At 41.0% G+C, this 17481-nt stretch overlaps 1 protein-coding gene across 1 annotated transcript; it reads right to left on the bottom strand.

Moving 5' to 3' along the window:
• Nucleotides 1-839: 839 nt before the first annotated feature.
• On the bottom strand, nucleotides 840-16068 carry smc2 (structural maintenance of chromosomes 2). Its single transcript, XM_084074441.1, has 25 exons — nucleotides 15750-16068; nucleotides 13701-13850; nucleotides 13379-13501; nucleotides 13157-13195; nucleotides 12757-12867; nucleotides 12431-12475; nucleotides 11851-12084; nucleotides 11080-11229; nucleotides 10608-10841; nucleotides 9808-9967; nucleotides 9557-9674; nucleotides 8120-8258; nucleotides 7877-7996; nucleotides 7486-7690; nucleotides 6839-6974; nucleotides 6424-6548; nucleotides 6030-6223; nucleotides 5366-5509; nucleotides 5072-5146; nucleotides 4798-4917; nucleotides 4389-4589; nucleotides 3794-3910; nucleotides 3008-3168; nucleotides 1954-2101; nucleotides 840-1254 (listed from the first exon to the last, which is right to left on the bottom strand). Exons 1-25 carry the CDS (start codon nucleotides 15915-15917, stop codon nucleotides 1063-1065), a joined length of 3609 nt encoding a protein of 1202 aa, XP_083930567.1. The 5' UTR covers nucleotides 15918-16068; the 3' UTR covers nucleotides 840-1062.
• Nucleotides 16069-17481: the final 1413 nt, after the last annotated feature.

Raw genomic sequence — 17481 nt, 5'->3', positions numbered from 1 at the left:
AATTTTGGCATATTTTCACTTTACTCGAGTATTTCCATTTTTCAATACTTTTACTTCTACTCCACTACATCTCAGGGGCAAATATTGTACTTTTACTCCACTATAATTATTTGAAAACTTTAGTTACCATTTACTTTGTAGATTTTCATTATTATTACGACCCACTTCAGACCTATATATATATATATATATATATATACACACACACACACAAAGGTAGAAAAGGAGTTGGAACAATCAGGATTGTTCGTCAATTTAAACAGTCCTATCATGTTCCAAACGGCAGTTCATTTAAGCAGAGCCCACCAGAAGATGAAATCCTGACCAATGAGCGTTTTGTTGAGTGCTGCTCATGTAAACATCCTCTACAGGTTTTCATTGATTCTGACCTAGGATCCCTGATATGATGGTTTTAGTTTAATTATTTGAATGTGATAACTGTACATGAGCAATAAATGGTGATATTAAAACATATTGTTAGAATAGCATTACAGTACATAATGCATTGGTTAAAACTATAACCGTACAGAGTTGATCAGTAGGTCAATAAAACAAGGTAAAGGTTTGTGTCCCCTGGAGTTTCCTGCAGGTATATTTGCTGCAGTGACATTGTGTGCATGGAAATGTTCACAAATACTCAAAGCAGCATTATTGAGCTTGTAGATGGACCGTCTTCAGCATGCGCCACCGTTGTATGACAAAGTATAAATCAGGCTTAATGACACACACAGAGTGCACAAAGACAGGCACAAACGCAAGATCTTCAATGATAATATTCACATTCCTCAATGAACAGTCGTCCAATCCAGACATGTTGTTTAAAATAGACACCAATACAGTATATGTAGGTTCTTTATTAGGCTGAAAGAGAGTGAAAGATAAAAAGACAAGCAAGATAAAATAGTACAAATAACTGTATAGAAATTTACATATGAAATGACACTAGTTGTCACAGACTGTAAAACAGCTTAAAGTTAAAAACAGTAACAAGGAACAACATAAAAAAGGCGAATAAAATACAATTGCGCCATTACAATCCCAATATATTCCTTAAACATTTCTCTACATCACTCCAATGAGTTGCTTGTTCCTCTTGTCTTTAGAACGAGCCTTGTCCTGGCCTTTCTGAGCAAGGCCGGTGTCGCTCTGGCTGAGGGCTGTTCTCGACACTGTTGACATGCCGTCAACAAACTTGGTCTTGAACAGAACGTTGGCGTTGGTGAACATGCCATCCTTCAGCGACACCACCACAAACTGGAGGGAGACGTATATACACACACATTTAGGGGTGCAACAGTTAATACTACTAAAATAAATAAAATAATTCACGGTTCAAGCTTTTTTCCCAAATGTAGTTTTTGAAATATCGAAAATAAGTCAATCTACAAGCTTGTGAGCTTGTAGATTAATTTATTGGATATTTTCGCTATTCTTCTGCAACACTGTTATACAACCAAGTATAAAATAATTTTGGTCGATTAAAAAAATATGTATTCTTGATTTATCGAAGATAAAGAAACCTGCTTCTCGATTAATCAATTAAAATTATCGATAGAATAATCACTAAGAATATAACCAATAGTTGCAGCCGTGGTGGGCCTTATGCTTAAAGTTTACAAGTGATGGGACAACAACTTGTACGTGTGTTACACGTTGCTATAAGAAAAAGCATTATACAAATCGTTCATTCTATAAGAAAAAGGTATAAACACAATTAATTAAGAATACTTTGGTCGTTTTGTAACAGTTTAAAAACCATGCTTAATCTGTATACTCCCACAGTTTTTATATTTCACAGTATTAACTCCATATTCAGTAAGCTCCACAAACCTTTCATCCAAAAAGACAAATTAAAGTGTGGTCCTAATATTTATGCTTTATTCCAAGTATCTTCAGAACATTTTAGCACAGTAATGTTTGTCTGTGTGTATGTGCTACTATGCATTTACATACCTGGGAGTGCCTGAAATGTGTGCGCAGCATCTGTCCAATGTTCTGTGTGTGGGAGAGATCCAGGGCTGCATCCACCTCATCTAGGATGTAGATGGGAGCCGGCTTAAACAACAGCATGGCCAGGATCAGAGACAGGGCCACTAAGGACCTGAAACACACACACAAGCTATAAAGTTACACCATTCTTTCTCACCCTAATTATTTTTACCCCTTTTTTCTCCCAATATAGTCGTTATGAAGATGTATTTCTCCCGCTGCTTGCCATCGCTGTTCTACCCTACTGGCTCACCTACCAGTGAAAAGTCCCCAACGGGAAGACATGTCTGTCATACTCCCCCCGTTAAACATTCCTCGCTGACAGCTCATAAGAGTAGGTGCAGTGACAAAGATTGATCTCCCGGCCTGGCTTCCCTCTCCCCCCAACATGGCCGATAGTTTTCCCCTGCGCCACTACCCTGACCCACACCGTTCTTTTAAAACAAGGTTCTCCACTGATGCTCATTAAATAGCAGTCAATTACTTTAAATGCTGTGCTAGCAAGTCATTAATCATCAATGCCGTTATGACCAAACTAAAATAACTAATAAATAAAGTAGTATATGAAGAAATAAAATGCCTAATAAAAACAAACAAAAAAATAATAGTATAGAAAATATTACTAATCAATTAACCCATTCAATCCGGGGACGCATCTACAAATGTTTCCTAAATTTCTAAAACAGTTTTCTGAAAATCGTATGTTACTATAATATCAGCGGTTCTCAAACGTATTCATGTCAAGGACCCCCAAAATTATATGTATTTGGTCGTGGACTCAAAATATTTTGTTCCAGGGACCCCCAGAAGCAAAGATTTGCTTTAAAAATATGTATATTCAAAGATTTGCACACATTTTCATGATTTTGCAGATCTACAAGCTCATAGCGCGGGGCACACTATGAGCTTTTATATCTGCTATCTTTGAATAGCCAAAGTATAAAATAATGGATATAGCTAAAATGACACAGGTGTGTTCGCGGATTGACTGGGTTAACATAGGTTTGTGTTCACTGACCTCTGTCCACCACTGAGCTCAGAGAGATTCTCCTTCCACGTGTCACCCAGAGCCACCTTGAACTCAAGACCGTCCAAGACACCACAACCCTGGGGAGGAGCCAGGCGGGCGTTGGCCCCTGGTAGCAGAGTGGAGAAGATTGAGCCAAAGTCCTTGTTCACCTAAAGGGAAATATGACAATTAGATGAAGTCTTAGCTGTACATGTCATTGCCATCCTTACCAACAGGGCGGCATTATTTGTCTTTTTTAAAGATTTGTTTTTGGTATTTTTTTATTGTTTTTATTGGAGAGGGACAGGGAAAGTAGTCTGACAGGAAGAATGGGGAGAGAGATGGGGGGAAGACATGCAGGAAAGGCCGACGGGAACGGGACGCGAACCCGCGGCACACTGCTATTAAGGATTTGCAACCAGGGTGCCTAGACCGCGACGCCACGGTCTAGGCCATTATTTGACTTTTTACACCAAGGATTCCTTAATGTTGTGATCCAGCTGTGACCTAGGACCCACTAAATATTTTGTGCAGAAAAATAAGCAAAACATACTCTTTAGCTTATCAAGAAAGCGAGATAATGAATAAATATATTTATTCGCTGTCGAGAAGAGACCCGTTTATGTCCTGCAGAGAGCAGGTAGTGGATTTATGTATTTTTCTTAAATTAACAGGTTCAACACAGGTTATTTTTTCCATTTCCTAAAAGTAATCATACATACAAGGTTTCCACCCGACAGCGCTGATATATTAACATTAATCAATCTATCAATTGAGAGACATATGAAGACAAACCTTCTGCCAGGCAACATTGAGAGCCACATTCTTCTTCTGATCCAACTCCTCAATGGTCTGAAGGATCTTTGACTTGTCATTCTCCACTATCCTCTTCTTCTTCATCAGGTCATTGTACTGGAGGAGGAAAGTGTCACATGTCATCGTCATGTGATTTAACAGTGCCTCAGAGACACAGACAGCTAGTTTTACGAATGCCATTAAAAAACTAAATGCAATTTTTTACTCTAACCCTAAAGCCAAAAATAGATCTACAAGCTCACAAAGTGTTGCGATGCGTTGTGAGCTTGTAGATCGTCTATTTTTAAACACCCATGTATAAATCAAACATACTGCAACTTCAACCCCAACTTTTAAACCTGAACTCTAAATGTCTAATCCTTATCCAAACCCCAATGTTTTCCTAAACAAATCCAAACATATTTTTGTAACCATAAAAACAATTTCTCTTGTGAGGAACCAGGAAAATCGTTCTCACAATGTCCATTTCTCAAATTCTACTATACGACACACACACACACACACACACACACACACACACACACACACACACACACACACACACACACACACACACACACACACACACACCCACCCTCTCCTCTGTCTCGCTCAGCATGTTCATTGCCCTCTTGTTGACGTTCCTCTCCAGCTTGGCGGAAGTCTCCTCCAGTTTCTTCAGCCGCTGGCCGGCCTCTCGGGGGTTGTTGGTCTTGAAGTCGTAGGCGGTGTTGGGCATGCCAAAGTACTGCCGCTCCAGCTGGATCCAGTCATGTTCCCTCAGCATACGAGTCACCTGAAATAAAAAACAGGCCAGCAGAGAGACAGAGAGAAACAGAGAGAGAGACAGAGATAAAGAGGGAGAATGGAACCCAACCAATCAAAATGATGAAAACCACATAATAATATGACATTTATGTAGCCGTTAGCGCAAGTGGTGCCCCTAGTAAATGCTAAGCCTGATTTATTATTTATAGATCTTGTATTTTCAGCGTGGGTCATACCTTGTCAGCAGCATCCTGGCTGTCCTTGCGGTGTTTGTTTATGTTGTGTTCCAGCTCCTTGATCTTCAGCTGAGCATCGTTGGTCTGCTCCCTTATTTTATTGGCTTCTGTGCTCTTTTCCTGGAACATTCAATAAAATCGTACAATTAACATGTGAAGAACAAGACAGCATCATCCATAAAAATCACATAATATACTTTATGGAAAAAAAGGAAAATGATAAAATGATCACTGCTAGAAATGCTGTAAAAATGAATGACAAGATTGTTCTTACCTTGATTTCTTTGTCCTTCGTCATGATCACCTCCTTCTGCTGGGCTAGTTCCTCCTGAGCATTACGCACTGCCTCCTATGGAGCAAAGGAGTGAAAAGTGAAATGGGATTTGTGGCAAACTTAAAATACAGGACATTTTCAGTTGTTGTTGATATAATCCATATTTACTGGAAGGTTTACCTTACTGGACGACACATAAAACACACAAAAACAAACAGAAACTGCATCTGTCACAGTTAAAATCTTCATTCCCTAACCCAACTAAACTAGTTGGGTGAGGGTTAACTAACTTGCCTTGTTCTGGGCCACTGTGGTAGACATACTATCTATCTGTTCCTGAATGGCTTTCATGGCGTCATCCACTGCCTGGATCTGTTGCTCATAACCAGCCTGCTCTCTTCGCAGTTCCTCCAACTCCAGGGCCACCGCCTCAGACTCCTACATGCATGGACGGGCCCACACATGGACAGAAGACAGGATGAGATGATAGAAGACGGGAAAGGCATGGCACTGTGGCCTGTCCACTCTTAAAAGACCCAATCCAGAGGGTATTTTTCCCCAAAGATAGAAATTAGGATTACATCACATATAGATTCTGAGATGGAAAATAATAGTATTTATCATTTTTACCCCATAAGTCAAAATATAGGTCTGCTTTACTCCAATGGTTACATCATTCTTCAACATACGCTAAGCTGTGTACAGAAACAGCATTATGCCTTAGACCAGTGGTTTTCAAACTTTGTGTGCCCAAGGCGCACTAAAGTGCAAGTCAAAATGTCAAGACACACCTGTATTAATATCTGTCCAAAATCCAATACAAAAATCCCAAGGCACACCTGGACTTGTCTCACAGCACGCCAGTGTGCCGTGGCGCACCGTTTGGGAACCACATGAAGTCAACTTAATGATATGGTCTCTCTGGCAGGCAACATGAAGACACCAGAAATCTGCGTACCTGCTGTTTCTCTTTGAGCTTCTTGTTGAAAGCATCAGCTTTGGCCTTGGCTGCATTGAGTTTCTGCTGAGCAGCTTTAAGCTCTTTCTCTCTCTCTGCCTCCGCGTTCTTCATCTTGTTCTCCAGCACCTTGTACTTCTCCTCCGCTCGCTTCTGCACGTCCTTGGTGCTGCGCAGAGTCTCCTCGCTCACCTCTGGACAAACGCACACACACCCAACAAAAACACACCGTTAACATTCAAATTATTTGTGCACACGTTTATTAGCGCTTCCCTTTTAACCACATTACATTTCAGTTTAGTACTGAAAACATCTGAGGTCAGATATTAGTGTGCAAGCAGTTAAGTTTATATGTGTGCTTCCATACATGTAATGAGTGTGTGTATGTCCTCACCAATGGCCGTGCGCAGTCTCTCCAGCTCCTCCTGCTGTTGGTGGAAGGAGCTCTGCTGCAGCTTGGCCTGCAGGATCTGTTCTTCCTCCACCTTCAGCTCATACTGCTGCTTCAGCTGACGGTACCTGCAGAAAGCAAGTCACAGCATAGGGACAGAGGAGGGGAGGAGGTAGAGAAGGAACCATGGGAGGAGATGCAAGATGGCAAAAAGGATGAAAGGAAGTTTATGGTCAAAGGTTGAAAAGTGGGGTGTTTGAGTTGTGTGTCTGTCAAACAGTGGGAATCCAATAGTATTTTGAGCAAGTGTTACAACCTCATAACATAGTAGTGGGTCCTAGAAAAATTGACTAACATGAGGTATATTCTGTGAGCCTTTAACTTGTGTATTTGTATGTGTGTGTGTGTGCCCCCGTACTTCTCAGCAGTTGCCTTTAGGCCGGCCAGTTGTCGATCGATGTCCTGTAGCTCGGTTTCCTTCTCGTTTAGGCGTTCGTGAACCTCCTTCAGCTCCTGCAGGCTGGCCAACACCGAGGCTGACTGGGACCGGGCTCCTACAGGGCAGGAGGGAGTGGGGAAGAGCAAAGTGTGTAAGACAGCGAATCCCAACCTGTAGGCCGCGAGGGTATTGCTAGTGACATTTTAATGATAATATAACATTACATTTAAACTGGGCCCTGATCCAGAAAAGTTGGGAATCACTGCAAGTAGGGAGTAAATGTGTAGTATGTGTGGAAGAGAATAGCCTGCATGAGGCAATCAGGCTCTCAACATATTCTTTTAAAATCGCTTTCAACCATTTAAGCCTGACCTGTACTTCATCGTAAAATGTGGCGTGGGCGAAAATAGCCGATCTGCATATACCCTTGCCCTTGCCTCTATCATTTTACTTTTTGATTTAATTACCCCCCCCCCCCCCACATCCTTTTTTGTATCTGACTCTCACGTTGTTGTTATAGTAAAGCAAATTGGATTTTTTTAAAGTGCCTTTTAAATAAATTACAATCAATTATTTTTTAAATAGTCCCAACTAGGAAAGTCTGTTCTTTGACAACCAGCACTCACCACCACTGAGAGTTCCCTGAGGGTCAAAGATGTCCCCTCCCAAGGTCACAGTCTTGGTCATGACCCTCTTGTCAAAAGCCACTTTCTTGGCATTGTCCAGCGTGTCACACACCAGTGTGGAGCCAAACACGTATTCCATGGCCTTACGAAGGTCTTCTTCATAGCCCACCAGGGACAGAGCCGTGTGGACATTTTGCTCTCCAACCTAGGTGATGAGGGAGAGAAAATGGAAGAAAAGAAAGAGGCAAGAACAGCGGTGAAGAAAATGGAGGGATGAGAATACTGCCGGTCATCAGACTACTTAGCAATAATGGAATTGGCAATCCCATTTCTGAAGCCCCTGTGTCCATTAGGATTAGATGTGCTCAACAATTAAACTACAGTCTCTCACCAGACTCTTGGCAGTGTTGATCACATTGGCATTGAGTGACCTGGCAGAGATCTTGTTGAGAGGTATGATGGTGTACCTTCGCTTCAGCTCACCCTTCTCCAGCAGCTTCTTTCCTGTCACCTGGCAAACAGAAACACAAACTTCTTCTTCAAGACACATCTTCATCATTGGTGTACAAGTTAAATCTGAAAACGTACAATCCAGAAAATAAACTTTTCAGGTAAAAGGCATGCACCCTCATACCTCTGTGTCGACAACTATGTTATAAAGTTTTCCTCCGGCGACCACCTCCAGTCCAGTAGCGTAGGAGACGTCCTTTACTGTGATCAGGTTAGCCAACAGCCCCTTCACTTTGCTGCGATCCCAGCCGCGCTCCGGGTCCCTAGAGGAGAGCAGTGACACTTGGTTAGTGGTGTTCCTATTCATGTCATTATAGGCAAAAATATTAAACTTCTCCAAATATTTTAAAAATTATTCAAAAGTAGCAGATCTACAAGCTCACAACATGGCATGATGCGACGCATTGTGGCATTGTTAGATCGGCTATTTTTTATTAGCTTAAGTATAAAATGGGGTATAAATGGTATGCTTCGGCCTCAAACTCCCTTAAACGTCTAATTTCAATTAATGTGGTACATGCACGCCATGCACACACACAAGTTATTTCTCAATTTTAAAAGGCTGCAAAACAGCATTCAATTTAGATAGTTTCATGATTCTGGTCAAATCTACCAAACTGCCTCCCTTGCATTAATGCTGATGTTACACAAACAAGTTCAACGCTTAAAATGCTGTAAATGATTATCCACCCAAGAAACTGCAAAGTAGTGACACTGCTGCTGCACTGGATTACCTTTTCATTTAAATAAGTAATAAATAAGAAAAATAAATGACTGTACATTTGTGAGAATATAGTAAGGTTGGAGGTGATTAGGAGAGATCATTTCAGGGATAAGTTGGAGGTGATGAGGAGAGATCATTTTAGGGATATGTTGATACAATACTCAATATCAGACCAATACTGGCCCAAGAAAGAAACTGGATTGGATATTTGGAGTCCCGAGAAAAAGTTGGAATCCAATACAAATCCATGTACAAACTAGCAGCAAAACAACAGAACACAAAAATGCAATGCGAGAAGTGTCAGCCACCACAGTTAGACAGTTAGTCTAAGTCCAAGTCTAAAAGCCTGGTTAGCGGCGTCTAGAGGCAGTTCTGAAAGAAAATGACCGACACTATCCTTACTAACTCTGTGCTTTCACTAGTGGGGCTAAAAAGAAAATTACTAGTGTCTTAAAGACTTGTACATATTGTAAAAAGTTGTTTAAATGAGATAAAATAAAGTATAAATTAAAAACAGAAAATGAATTTGCCTAAGGGTGGCACCAGCGGTAAAGCCATTGCTTCACCTTTTTGCCATCCATAATCCTCTGCCTCAAGCGGGGCTCAAAAGAGAGCATTAAATTGGTATTGTATGGACAGAGGTTGTTGTACGGGTATTGAGCAAACAAGTTCAATAAACTTTTCAAAAGAGTCATATTATACAGACATCATATTATCCAATCTGTAGAATCTAGAGTAACACAAAAGCAAGTAATTTAGAAATTAATGTTAGTTCTATGACCAAAAACAAAACCAAAATATAAAAATAAAAGCCTTTGTATTAAACATAGTCCTTACCTGTAGTCAAAGCGCAGGTTGGGGAAGCGAGCAATGAGGCTCTCGTAGGTCTCTCTAAATTTAGACGCCTCTCTGGATAGCTGTCTCCTCTTCTCTTGCAAACTCTCTTCCTTGCCATCTGTGTGCACAGACAGACACACATGATATTACAGGAATTAAAATTGATATGAAGCACAAACCATTCTTTTTTTACAACACAACTGTTACTTTTAGGATTACAACTGGATTGCACTGTATAGAGACAGACACACCTTCGTAGTTGAGTTTAGCTAGCTCAGCCTGTAGTTTCTCTCTGCTGCTCTTCACAGCCTGGAGGTGGTCCTGGTCCTTCTTATAGCCACTGTCCATCTTCTTCACCTCTGCCTGTTTGGTCTTGAGTTCAGCCTGGGCATGCTGCAGTGTCATTTGGGCCTGCACAGAGAAGAAAGAAAGAAAACAGTAAGAGGGAGAAGCAGAGAGAGAGAAAGAAGAAGCAATAGGCCTACAGCCACTGTATTGACCTGCAATAATTACATTGCAAATGATAGGTAAGGCAAATTGGGCCAGTCAGTTGCAATGTACTAAAACATGACTAATCTGGAAGAAAAACAGCACAGTCCATCAACAATGATTTAATGACTTCTTGGTAACTAGTCTTGCAAGCACAATCTGCGTTAACAGAGGCGTCATGCAGAACTTTATATTCACCCTCTAAAAATGATCATGGCGACTGATGAATTCTTCCCAAATATAGAGCTCTGTCTAATCAGGAATTCAGCCTAGAACCCAGAGATAGGGGGGGGGTGTGGTGGAGAATACATAAATAAACTATAAAACATTTGAAACATTTGGGGCAGAGGTTCTGCTGTGGCATCCAGGGAGTGTGTGTGCACAGTTTCGCTGCGATCAAGCCAACGGTGCCGGAGATTAGCTGTCCACAGACAGAATGACACACACACACACACACACACACACGGACGGACGGACGGACGGACGGACGGACGGACGGACGGACGGACGGACGGAGACAATAATAATTATCCATGAGTGGACATGCAGGTCCATTCCTCACCTGCTTGGCCTCAGTATTGGCCTTGCTCGTGTCGTTCTTGCAGGTCATCATTTGTCCTGCCAACGTGGCCTCTTCTCCGTCCTCATTGGTGGAGAGACCTGCTGACACAGCCCTGAAGTGCTGCTCCGCTGCTTCCAAGTCTGCACCGTTCTGCCGGCCCTCCTCCTCTATAGTCTGGAGCTTCTCTGTGTGCTTAGAAACCTCCTTTTCCTTTACCACCAGCATCTTCTTGTCCTGAAAATTGACACACACAAAAAAAACATGTAAATACTCTCCTGGTGGTAGTTCAAGTTTTATTTACAAAGCAATGTGACTGCCTTATACAGTATCTTCTTAGACAACACATCACAAGGGAATGAACACATATTTTTCTTTTATCGCTTAATTCACAATCACTTTTGTCAGCACAAAGGCAAACCAAATATATATTTTATAATCAGACACAGATACTAAATCAGTTTGGTTCCCATACCTCCTCCATACTCTTGACAAGCTCATTCTTCTTCTTGGCCTCATCCTTGAGGGACTTCTTCTTCAGGTCCAGGGTGCTCTGAGACTTGGCATCCTGCCGCTGTACATCAGCCAGCGTGGCCTCCAGGTCCTTCAAGGATCCACTCACCTCCTACAGAGAGGGAAGTCGGCACACAAAAACATGTCAAGGGTTTTCCAGGACTGGCTTTTTCACAGCCCATTGCTGGGCAATTATCCGAAAAAATATGAAAACCAATATTTAGAACCTATAACCGACTTAATCTTGCTCATGTTAAGTTAATTGAATAATCAAGAAGCAGGGTTTTTCCTCTTATATATCAACAAATCATTTTTTTTATAACTAAATCAATTAACCACTTAACCCTGTATTATACTTCATTGTGACGTACACACAGTGAAAAAAAATCCAACATACAAGCTCATAATTGGTAGCATCACAACCTGTTGCAACTTACACATCTGCCTTTTTAACTTTTTTATATAATCAATCATTCATTAATCATAATCGAGGCACGTTTGAAATAAATCATGATATTGATTTGAAGTCATATAGCCCAGCCCTAACCCAGAGTATAAACTAAGAGCAAAATGCCAACGTATGAATATGGTCCATCACCATTCAACTGCAAATAACATGTTAAATATGTCTCCTGTCCTTGATGAACCACCATATTCCAAGAAAAAAAAACATGCCTACCACAACAAAACAACACTGTACAAAATGTCACAATTTCTATCTGTCTATGCAGACCTGTTCCCTTTTCTTCTGCAGCTCCTGGATCTGGGCAGAGAGCTCCTGGACTTTCTGCTCATTTTCAGTCATCCTGGCCTGCATCTGAGAAATTGTGTCTTGGAAGCCTTTCAGGTCCTCAGCTGACTTCAGCTTGGTCTCCTCTGCACAGACAAACAGCCAGGCCACATAAAGCCGTGACAGGTGCTCGATCTCACGAATCAGCTTCTGGTACTCCAGGTATGATGAGCGCTCCTACAGACGGGGAGAAGAGCAAAGTGGAGTTGAAATGTTTTGTTGTTGTTGCTGTGATTAGTACGAAGTTATGAACCAAAAAGTAATGGTAATGAGAGTAAAAGTTGGAAATTCACTGGGTTAGTGGCTTACATTAAGGTTATGGTTTGTTTATTCATACTACATGGCCGGCCGTTTACAAAACTGAAATATGTGAATATTTAGAGTGTCCATGAATCAAATGAAAAGAGGGTATAAAAACACAATCTGCACATAAATCTACACATGAATAGCCTGAAACAACAATGGTTAAAATCATTGCATTGTTAAGGAGCATGAAATTGTTCAGTTTCTTCTTATATTTTACCTCTTTCAGCTTCTGCATGGTTGGAGTAATTTCCTCATCCAAAATCTAAAGGAAAATAGGGCCAAAAAAAAAGTCACAAAAGTGTTTGCCATGAAATGATTTTGATTTTTTTTACACATTTATGGTTGACAGAGTAATTTAATATTCTAGTACTAAATAATCCTAGTATTATTAGGGTGCAACATAGACTACAAGCTATTCTTTAGACTGCATTACTATGTATATCCTTGTAAGGTTGTTTGTATTATTTGGCTGTGTTTAATTAAATAACTTTTATGTGATGGTGGTGCCTTCTATAATATGGTAGAATAGGACATGTAACATACGGTCTGAATCTCCTTCAGTTTCGCCTCTTTCTTCTCAATGGTCTTCTGAGCGCTGATCTTCTTACACTCGTACATCCTGGTGCCAGCTGCCTCTTCAATCATAGCAAGGATCTGAGAAAGAATGGTTGTAAACACAGGCCAATACATGTGAGCAGACAGCAGAGGCACAACATGCATGAACCAAGTCTGAGAATGTAATTGTGGGTGAATGTTTTTGAACCACCCTATACTTAGTTGACTGTATTCTTATGGGCTATACTCAAATAATTTCCCCAAAAATAGCCAATCTACATGCTGACTGCGTTGTGAGCTTGTACATCAGTCACGTTTTCAGCAAATGTTCCCTCCAGAACAGGAATACTAGGGTTCAAGTGGTTAATTAATTTGAATAAAACATTACCTCTTGTGGCTTCATATTGAGGACTTTGGTGATCCTCCCCTGAAAGAACCAAAGCAACATATAAGTATGACAAACTACACAGTATATAAATGCTGCATCAATGTTGGACACATGCAGAGATGCAATCAGGCAACAGGATTCCCAAATCCAAAAAGCATGAACTCTGCACAAAATGTTAATGTCACATTACATGAATTACCATAACTATGAAAACATTCAGACCTGCATAATGAGGAAGTGTGGATTGTTGACATTGAGGCCAACAGAGCAGAACAGGTCCTGCACCCTGGTGTTATTGGCATTGACCCCATTGATGAGATACTTGTTTCTGCCAGCAATTACCACCTTGATAGGAAAGAACATTTGGTCATTTATCAAATCAATGATACACATTACACACACACACACACACACACACACACACACACACATTACACACACACACACACACACACACACACACACACACACACACACACACACACACACACACACACACACACACACACACACACACACACACACACACACACACACAGCTAACCTGTCTGGTAACAGTGATTTCATCATGAGTCTCAAACCCCAGGGGGCTTTGGCTTTTGTTAGAGTTGTCAAATGTGATGGACACTGTGGCCTTGGTGATGCCAGCCTGTCCATTCTTATAGACCAAATCCTGGAGGTTTGATGCTCGGACCTGTCAAATGAGAGATTATTGGCACTGGGTGAAAAAGGGTTTGCAAAATCGTGGGATAAAGATAATTATACATTTGAAAAATAGAGATTGTGACAGAGCAGCTTGACTAATTTACTAGTATTACACATTCATTGTATGTGATGCTGTTTTGTATAACTTGTAGATTCTCAGTCCCACAGAAGGTGCACATTCTGTTGTGACATGGAATCTAATATACTTGTGTTTATCTATTTATCAGATGCTGTAAAGGGGAGGCTGCCTTGAAGCCTGAGGAGCTGCTTAATGCTACATGGGGAGCAGCTTGGGTGGATTTCGAATGCACGGGGTTGGTTGATTGTAGCCATGGGTGGGGTCTGTTAAACTATATAATGGAGAGCTGCTCAGTAGAATGGGGGCTGCCATGGGGAGAGGCTGACACCTTACCTCTCTGATATTTATGTTCTGTTGAGTTTTGAGTTGTTTCATTCTTTTGTTGTCCAGGCCTGGAATAAATTATATTATTTTACCTGCAAGCCTGCCTCCTGGTCGATCTATGACATTTAAAGGGTTTTCCACTGACTAAAATGCCTATACACAATCCCACTTGGTAACAAATGGTGGCAGTGGTGGGATTGTAAAGCTTCCAAGGAGCAATAACAGTCAGTGGAAAAGCACCTAAAATGTCTCTACGAGGGCTTGGCCGACCGGGCAGACCTACCCGGCAAAACAATGACAACATGATCCTAAGGTTCCAAGTTAGCGAACACTGCTAACAAAATGTTACATTGACGATTACTTTTTATTAAGTTATTACGAGACACAAAGGACATTTCAAATTCCGCTTTGGATAGATAACGTCAAACACGAAACACCCATTTGTAAAGGGGTTTCAATTTCAAAGGTTACTACTAGTAGCCCCGTTTGTAACCTCACATACTAGCCCTGAAACATGACTGTCATATCATGACAGTCATGGATGAACTTCAACCTGGTGTTTGCGCTCTCCCCGTTTTTGGTCCGTACAGCTACATAAACGATCAGATTTCAAATATAAAGTGCTGACCCCATGGCCACGGATGTTACAATAACGTACGGGAACCTCAGAAGTACCCGTATGTTCGGTATTGTTCAATAAAAAGCATTTTAATCCGATCGGTGGCCATTTTCTCATAGAGTTATAATGTATCAGAATGCGATACACCTCCGAACCGATAGGGTTGCGTAGTTGAAAGCATACGGAATGGCCATCAATCGGATTATAATGCTTTTTATTGAACAATACGGAATATATGGATACTTCTGAGGTCCCGTACACAATTGTAACATCCATGGCCACGGGGTAAGCACTTTATATTTGAAATCTGAACGTTTATGTAGATGTACGGACCAAAAATGGAGAAAGTGCACACTTTATTTTGAATATCATCCAAGACGGTCATGACAGATCCATCAAAGGCTACCTCCACGATAACCTCGCATCACCAGTCTTTCCACCTCGGAGGAAAGCCTGGTCTGCGTTCCAGAAGACAACATATGATCCGGTCTAGACCACGCCTACTGAAAAAAAAAAAGAAAAAAGAATCCTCTTTCCGGTTCTGCCTATCCGGTTTTGCGGTTTAAATGGAATAGAATTTCCCCGTGGGATAATACCGACGCTAAATAGTCTCCGGATAGTGCACGCACATTTACATTTAAAAAATAAGCTAAACAATGCCGTATCAAGGATTTTATTAGCACGGACCTATTTTGGGGTGAGACGTCTTTCCGGTTCTGCCTATCCGGCCACTTTTTCTTTTTTTCGACCGGATCATATACCCGAAAATGGAATGCTGCCCAGGCTACCTCCACGATAGCTCGGAGCTCTATAGCGGAGGGTCCGAACTAAGATACAGTTAGGTTTTCAGTTGGTCATCCACTTACATGTGTGAGGTTGGAGATGCCCAGCAGGAAGCAGATGGAGTCCAGAATGTTGGACTTTCCGCTGCCATTCAGTCCTGTGATGGCGTTGAACAGCGGGTCGAACCCGTTGATTTCCGTCCTCTGAGCGTAGGACTTAAATCCTTCAATAATAATAGACTTGATGTGCATCTTCTCCGCGTCCTTCGGCAGTGTCCAGATCCAATGCGTATTTATTAATTGTATTAAAATATTAAAACGATGAAAAGTAAAACGCAGTAACTGTGTGGTGTTTATTCACAGACGACAACAACACAACTGGTCTTTCTCTTCTCTCTTTGAATTGAATTTTGGCGCCAGGCACACTGCCGCACTTCCGCAATGTTTAGGCTGGCGGTGTCGGAACCGAACAAAATCCATTGTTATTGTTTTAAAATACATTTAAGAACAAATTGATATGATAATATAAATATCAGTATGATTAAATTGACATTTGAATGTAATGAACGTGCACTTTAAAACATATTGTTTTGTTTTCCGTCAGGCAGTGTTCTAGACAACTAAATTGGCATGTCGCTGTTGCCCAGTGTTTTGTCGCTACCTGTAGACGAACCTGAGTAATGCAGCCTTACATTATTATTTTTGTTCAATAAAACAACCAGGGCTAATAGATTGAATTGTATTTTATTATTCAGAATGGTTTTAAAATATTTATTTGTACAGTTGAGTACAGAGCCCAAGTATCATTGATCTTCACCGCCTCCATAATATTAATAATCCCTATTATCATCATCATCATAATCGTATTCATAATCATATTCATAATAAGAATAAAGTAGTTTATATAGCTAACACAAAAGTGTTACAAAGTTGCCAGTGGTCAAGTTGTATGAAGCCTCTATTAGCAATGAAGACACACACACAGGCAAATTATAAGTGTCCAAATTCCAAAATGAAAAACATATATCTTGGAGAAATAATGTCTGTCCCCTCAGTTGTGCTCCACATTAGTCTTGATATACTGATGTATCAGAATGTATTCACCATAAAATGCCATCCATTAACTCACTCCATGTTTATAACACACACATAGCCTACATGTACATGTACAGTATAGATCAACAAATACAAAAAATAAGTACCTTCACACACACATTTGAAATATTTATTTATGTCCACATAAACAGAAGTACAAGAATGCCTTGCACAAAGGACATAAACACTGCCAGTGCTGTCAGATAATGGGAAAACAGCCAGTTACAAAGTGCATATAAGGCAGAACATTGTTACATACAATAATGTTGGCATACTTGTCAAACACAGCAGACAACAATCATGGGTAAAGGAAACAACGCCTCCTCCAAATTGAGCGGCTTCCTATAATAGCTGATATTGAGCAGTACCTTGCTATTATTGTTTGGCCCTCCGTTTGGAGAGGCCGGCCATTTGAAGGCCCCTCACAACTTGTGCACGTGCCCTATAGGCTACCAAAGATAAAAACAACAAACGTAGTCTGTAGCCTAGCTGAGAGATGGTCTGCTCTAGCTGATGATATTTTAGCACTTTGGTTAGGAAGGCTTCCTCTAAGCTGTAATCAAAAGTACAGCCGACCACACACACACGCACACGCACACGCACACACACACACACACACACACACACACACACACACACACACACACACACACACACACACACACACACACACACACACACACACACACACACACACACACACACACACACACACACAGTA

The sequence above is a fragment of the Gymnoscopelus microlampas genome (genome assembly GCF_963454915.1).
Source record: "Gymnoscopelus microlampas genome assembly, chromosome: 2".
Lineage (NCBI taxonomy): Eukaryota > Metazoa > Chordata > Actinopteri > Myctophiformes > Myctophidae > Gymnoscopelus > Gymnoscopelus microlampas.
This window is presented reverse-complemented; position numbering and strand designations above follow the sequence as displayed.